Here is a 7,037-nt window from a genome sequence, read left to right as displayed (position 1 = left end):
TCATCGCGTTCGCGAGGCGGAGTTCGCATTCGCAAAAGAGCATTTTTCCGGGCAGTCAAGTTTGTGCTTCGCAAACGCGAGGCTCTTTCTGCATTCGCGAAAAAGGCACACCTGGGCAGAATATAAGTTTCTAACGTGGGATTTGGGTTCATTACACAAAATTGATTTGGGAGCTCGGTAGAAGTCGATTTTTGGAGAGATTTTCACGTGGGTGTTTGGGGTAAGTGATTCCTATCTAGTTTTGGTTAATTTCCATGATTATGTCTTTGATTCTATCATTAAATTTGCGATTTGGGGTGGAAGATTGGGGAAAATGAAGAAGAGTTCTTAGGCTAGATTTTTTAGGTTTTGGATTGGATTTTGATACCGGATTTGAGTAAGTTTGGTATAGTTAGACTCGTGGTTGAATGGGCTTTCGGATTTTGTGATTTTTGTCGGATTTTGAGACGTGGGCTCAAGGCCCGGCTTTAAGCCGATTTCGGATTTTTAATTAATAACTTCGTATTTTCTTGTGGAATTAATTCCTTTAGCCCGCATTGATGGTATCAAATTGTTTATGGCTAGGTTCGAGGCATTTGGAGGCCGATTTGCGAGGCAAAGGTGTGTTGGAGTAGAGATTTGTCCGGATTGAGGTAAGTAACAGTTCTAAATCTGGTTATGAGGGTATGAAACCCCGCTTTATGTGTTTTTTGATTGGTTTGGAGGTGAGGCACATGCTAGGTGACGGTCGCGTGGCCGTGCACCGTAGGAATTGTGACTTGGTCCATTCCATGGAACTGCGAAGTTGAATAACTTATTGTTAGCTATATGTTGTCCATGTGTTATAAAAATTTGATCGCAAATCATGTTAGAAATCATGTTTAGGCTATGTGTTGGTACTGTTGGGACCCACTAAGGCCGTGTTACATGTTGAATTACTTGCTAATTACTGTTTGTACTGAGTTTCAGTTTTATTTGCATATCATATCTCAGTCTCTATTATTCCTTTTTGATATATCATATCATTGTTGTTTGGGTTGATTTTCATGATTTCTGAGAGCCCGAGAGACTTGAGAGGTTGATGACTGAGTGAGGCCAAGGGCCTGATTGTGAGGATACTTATGAAATTGGGTTGTACGCCATCGCATATTTCATTGATTTATGCCATGATTGGCTTGATATAGCGCTTGGGCTAAAGGATCCCGTATGGAGTCTGTACACACCCCCAGTGAACGCATGTACCTACTGAGTTCGAGTGCCGAGTGCCGAGCGACTGAGAGGAATGAGTGATTGTGAGGTTGGAGTGAATGGGAGGATTGAGTGACTGTTTCTCTGAGAGGATGATTTTGATTTCATTATTGTTGCACTTAGCTGTCGTATATCACTGTTTGAAATTTCTGAGAGATGTTACATCCTGTTTTACTTGAACTTGACATGTATAAACTGGTTTGATTTAAATTGCCGGACTTGAAAGCGTGCCTATTTTCCTATGTAGAGACTACTGGAATTGTACTATAACTATGTAGCTCGTCACTATCTTCAGCTCTTTATTTAGTCTTATTACTTACGGAGTTGGTTTTACTCACGCTACTCCCAGCACTTCGTGTGCAGATCCGGGTGTTTTCGAAAATGGTAGGTGTTGATTTCTTCCCACAATTGATCTTCTGGGAGATTCCGAGGTAGCTAGCTGGCGTTCGCAGACCTTGCTTCTCCTTCCCAATCTTTCCTTTTATTGTATTTAGTTTCGGACTATCATAGACTGTGTATTCCAGATTTATGATATTTAGATGCTCATTTACTCTATGACACCCCGATTTGGGAGTTTTTCCGCGTTGTGTTTTGGATCTTTCTATCTTGTTTATGAAAAGTTGCTATTTAAACTTCTTTAAATCCATTTTTGTTAAAAGTGTTAAAGTTATACGTAAATGTCGGCTTGCCTGGTACCACGATAAGCACCATCAGGACAGTTTAGGATTTGGTTCGTGACAAGTTGGTATCAGAGTCTAGGTTACATAGGTCTCACGAGTCATGAGCAGGTTTAGTAGAGTCTTGCGGATCGGTACGGATATGTCTGTACTTATCTTCGAGAGGCTGCCGAACCCTTAGGAAACTTCAAATTCTTATATTCTTGTCCTGCAGATTTGTTGATTCCGGTAACTAAACTTCTGTATTCTATTCTCTCACAGATGGTGAGGACACATGCTACCGGGCAAGATGGACAGCCACCAGTACCACCAGTTAGGGCCACGAAAGACCGAGGTCGCGGTAGGGGCAGGGGTACAACTCGTACAGCAGCTAGGGCAGCACCTGCAGATCTGCCAGTTGCCCCAGTTTAGGAGCAGGTTCCAGTTATGGATGGGCCAGTGGGGCCAGCTCAGGCACCAGCGGTGCCCATTATGATTCCAGGCCTTCAGGAGGCCTTGGCTCAGATTCTGACCGTGTATACTAGTCTTGCTCAAGCGATCTCTATTTCGGCTATAACAGCCACTTCTCAAGTCGGGGGAGGTACTCAAACTCCCGCCACCAGTACACCAGAGCAGGTGATGTAGGGACTCCAGACACCGGACGTACTACCAGCCCAGCCAGTTGTAGCTGCTCAGGCCCATGTGGTTTCTGTTATGACTGAGGATGAGCAGAAGAGACTAGAGAGGTTTGGGAGGCTCCGGCCTCCATCTTTCAGTGGGGCAGAGTCGGACGATGCCCAGGGCTTCTTGGACAGGTGTGAGCGGATTCTTCGCACGACCGGTATTCTGGAGACTAGTGGGGTCTCGTTCACTACTTATCATTTCACTGGGGCTGCCTTTAGTTGGTGGGAGGCTTATGAGAGGCGCAGGCTAGTCGGTGCAGCACCACTTACATGGCAGGAGTTCTCCGTTCTCTTCTTGGAGAAGTTCGTGTCGCAGTCTCGCAGAGAGGAGCTGCGCAGACAGTTTGAGCAATTACGTTAGGATGGCATGTCAGTGACGCAGTACGAGATGAGGTTTTTTGAGTTGGCTTATCACACAGTTTGGTTGGTTCCCACTGATAGGGAGAGGATTAGGAGGTTCATTGATGGCCTCACATATCAGCTGTGGTTTCTCATGACTCGGGAGAGGGTATCTGGTGCTACTTTTGATGAGGTGGTCGACATTGCTCGGCAAATAGAGATGGTTCGCAGTCAGGAGCGGGGTGAGAAGGAGGCCAAGAGGCCTCGTGGATTGGGTGGTTTCAACGGTGTTCCTTCTGGGGGTCAGTTCCCCCACCGCAGGAGTCGTCCTTATAGGCATGCTCATATTGCTCGTCTAGTTCACCGTGGTGCATTATCTAGCCATGGTTCATACAGTGCTCATCAGGGTCAGTCATCTCTCAGTGCCCTTCTAGCTCAAAGTTCGTCCCATGCTCCATCGGCTCAGGGCTCATCTATGCCAGGTCCTTCTACTAGTTATCCCGGTGCTCAGGGCTCCCTTCAGTCCCCACCACCAGTGTCAGGGAGTTGCTTCTAGTGTGGGGAGTTTGGGAACTTATGGAGATAGTGTCCCCGCCGCCCGGGAGGTCCAGTGCAACAGAGGAGTCAGGTTGTGGCTTCAGGACCAGTTACTTCACCACCCGCCCAGCCAGCTCGGGGTGGGGCTCAGTCAGCTAGAGGTCGCCCTAGAGGGTGAGGCCAATCAGGTGGCAGTCAGGACCGATTCTATGCTATTCCTGCTAGACCATATGTTGTTTCTTCAGATGCAGTGATCACATGTATTGTCTCAGTTTGCCACAGGGATGCCTCTGTATTATTTTACCCTAGTTTCACTTAATCGTATGTATCATCGTATTTTGCTCATTTTCTGGATATACCCCGTGAGTCCTTAGTTTCATCTGTTTATGTATCTACGCCAGTGGGTGATACTATTGTTGTGGACCGTGTATATCAGTTGTGTGTAGTGACTATTGGGAGTCTGGAGACTAGAGTTGATCTCTTGTTGCTTAGTATGGTTGATTTCGACGTGATCTTGGGTATGGATTGGTTGTCTCCATGTCATGCTGTTCTAGATTGTCACGCTAAGACTGTGACGTTGGCGATGCCGGGGTTTCCAAGGATTGAGCGGAGAGGTTCTCTAGACTACGTTCCTAGCATAGTGATTTCATATTTGAAGGCCTAGTGGATGGTTTGGAAGGATTTTTTATCTTATTTGGCCTTTATGAGGGATGTTGCTGCTGATACTCCTACTATTGTTTCTGTTTCGGTGGTGCGAGAGTTTCCGGATGTGTTTCCTGCAGACCTGTCGGGCATGCCGCCCGATAGGGATATTGACTTGGTGCCGGGCACTCAGCCTATTTCTATCCCACTGTATCGTATGGCACCATCTGAGTTGAAGGAATTGAAGGAGCAGCTTCAGGAACTCCTTGATAAGGGGTTTATTAGGCCTAACGTGTCACCTTGGGGTGCACCGGAGCTGCTTTTGAAGAAGAAGGATGGTACTATGAGGATGTGCATTGATTATAGGCAGTTGAACAAAGTCACAATCAAGAACAAGTATCCTTCGCCACGTATTGATGATCTATTCGACCAGCTTCGGGGAGCGAGGGTGTTCTCCAAGATTGATTTGGGGTCTGGGTATCACCAGTTGAAGATTCGGGACTCGGATATTCTAAAGACAGCATTCAGGACCCGTTATGGTCATAAAGAGTTTCTTGTGATGTCTTTTGGGCTGACCAACACCCTAGTAGCGTTCATGCATCTGATGAACAGTGTGTTTCAACCTTATCTCGACTCGTTAGTCATAGTGTTCATTGATAATATCCTGGTGTACTCTCGTAGCCAGGAAGAGCATGCCCAGCATTTGAGGATTGTGTTGTAGTGGTTGAGAAAGGATAAGGTTTATGCCAAGTTCTCCAAGGGTGAGTTTTGGCTCAGTTCAGTGGCATTTTTGGGGTACGTGGTGTCCAGTGAGGGTATTCAGGTGGATCCGAAGAAGATAGAGGTGGTTCAGAGTTGGCCCAGACCGTCCTCAGCTACGGAGATTCAGATCTTTCTCGGATTCACCGGTTGTTACCGTCGCTTCGTGCAGGGTTTCTCATCTATTGCATCGGCCTTGACCAAATTGACCCAAAAGGGTGCTCCTTTCAGGTGGTCGGATGAGTGTGAGGAGAGCTTTCAGAAGCTCAAGACTGCCTTGACCACAGCTCCAGTTCTAGTTTTGCCTTCAGCTTTAGGCTCTTATACAGTGTATTGTGATGCTTCTCGGATCGGTATTGGGTATGTGTTGATGCAAGAGATTAGAGTGATTGTTTATGCTTCGCGCCAGTTTAAGCCTCGTGAGAAGAACTACCCTGTTCATGATTTGGAGTTGGCTGCCATTGTTCATGCATTGAAGATTTTGAGGTATTATCTATATGGGGTGTCTTGTGAGGTATTTACAGATCATCAGAGTCTCCAACACTTTTTCAAACAGAAGGATCTAACTTTGAGGCGGCGTAGATGGTTGGAGCTGCTAAAGGACTATGATACTACCATTCTGTATCATCCCGGGAAGGCCAATATGGTGGCCGGTGCCTCGAGTAAGAAGGCAGTGAGTGTTGGTAACCTTGCATTCATTCCAGTTAGTGAGAGACCGCTTGCAGTTGATGTTCAGGACTTGGCCAATCAGTTTGTAAGATTAGATGTTTCGGAGCCCAGTCGGGTTCTAGCTTGTGTGGTTTCTCGGTCTTTCTTATTTGATTGCATTAGAGAGCGCCAGTATTATGATCCTCATTTGCTTGTTCTCAAGGACAAGGTTCAGCACGGTGATTCCAGAGATGTGACTATCGAGGATGTTAGGGTATTGAGTATACAGGGTCGGATTTGTGTGCCTAATGTGGATGGTCTACGTGAGTTGATTCTTGAGGTGGCCCACGGTTCACGGTATTCCATTCATCCGGGTGCCGCGAAGATGTACCAGGACTTGAGACAGCACTATTGGTGGAGGAGAATGAAGAAGGATATAGTGGGGTTTGTAGTTGGTGCCTTAACTGTCAGCAGGTGAAGTATGATCACTAGAGAATGGGTGGATTGCTTCAGAGGATAGAGATTCCAGAGTGAAAATGGGAGCGGATCACCATGGATTTTGTAATTGGGCTTCCACGGACTTCGAGGAAGTTTGATGCTATTTGGGTGATTGTGGATCGGCTGAACAAGTCCGTGCACTTTATTCTAGTTGGTACTACTTATTCTTCAGAGCGGTTGGTTGAGATTTACATCCGAGAGATTGTTCGCCTTCACGGTGTGTCAGTGTCCATCATTTCAGATCGGGGCACACAGTTTACATTGCAGTTTTGGAGAGCCGTGCAGCGAGAGTTAGGCACCCAGGTTGAGCTGAGTACAGTATTTCACCCTCAGATGGACGGACAATCCGAGCGCACTATTCAGATATTGGAGGATATGCTACGCGCGTGTGTCATTGATTTTGGGGGTTCTTGGGATCAGTTTCTGCCGCTCGCGAAGTTTGCCTACAACAATAGCTACCAGTCAAGTATTCAGATGGCTCCGTATGAGGCTTTGTATGGGAGATGGTGTAGATCTTCGGTGGGTTAGTTTGAGCCGGGTGAGGCTAGGCTATTGGGTACTGACTTGGTTCAGGATGCTTTGGACAAGGTTAAATTGATTCAGGAGCGGCTTCGCACGGCACAATCTAGACAGAAGAGTTATGTCGACAGGAAGATCTGTGATGTTGCTTACATGGTTGGGGAGAAGGTTCTACTCAAGGTTTCACCCATGAAGGGTGTAATGAGATTCGGAAAGAAGGGCAAGTTGTGCCATCTGTATATTGGGCCATTTGAGGTACTTCAGAGGATTGGGGAGGTGGCTTACAAGCTTGCCTTGCCACCTAGTTTGTCGAGCGTGCATCCAGTATTTCATGTTTTTATGCTCCGGAAGTATGTCGGCGATCCGTCTCATGTTTTAGATTTCAGCACGGTTAAGTTAGATGGTGATTTAACTTATGATGTGGAGCCGGTGGCCATTTTGGATCGGCAGGTTTGAAAGTTGAGGAAAAATAACATAGCTTCAGTGAAGGTGTAGTGGAGAGGTGAGGAGGCTACTTGGGAGACCGAGC

General features: G+C 46.6%; 1 protein-coding gene across 1 annotated transcript; it reads left to right on the top strand.

Moving 5' to 3' along the window:
• Positions 1 to 5,486: 5,486 nt before the first annotated feature.
• LOC138907329 (uncharacterized) lies at positions 5,487 to 5,969 on the top strand. Its single transcript, XM_070197926.1, has one exon. The coding sequence runs from the start codon at positions 5,487 to 5,489 to the stop codon at positions 5,967 to 5,969; it is 483 nt and encodes a 160-aa protein (XP_070054027.1).
• The last annotated feature ends 1,068 nt before the right edge of the window (positions 5,970 to 7,037 follow it).

Source organism: Nicotiana tomentosiformis, chromosome 3, assembly GCF_000390325.3.
Source record: "Nicotiana tomentosiformis chromosome 3, ASM39032v3, whole genome shotgun sequence".
Classification (NCBI taxonomy): domain Eukaryota; kingdom Viridiplantae; phylum Streptophyta; class Magnoliopsida; order Solanales; family Solanaceae; genus Nicotiana; species Nicotiana tomentosiformis.
This window is presented reverse-complemented; position numbering and strand designations above follow the sequence as displayed.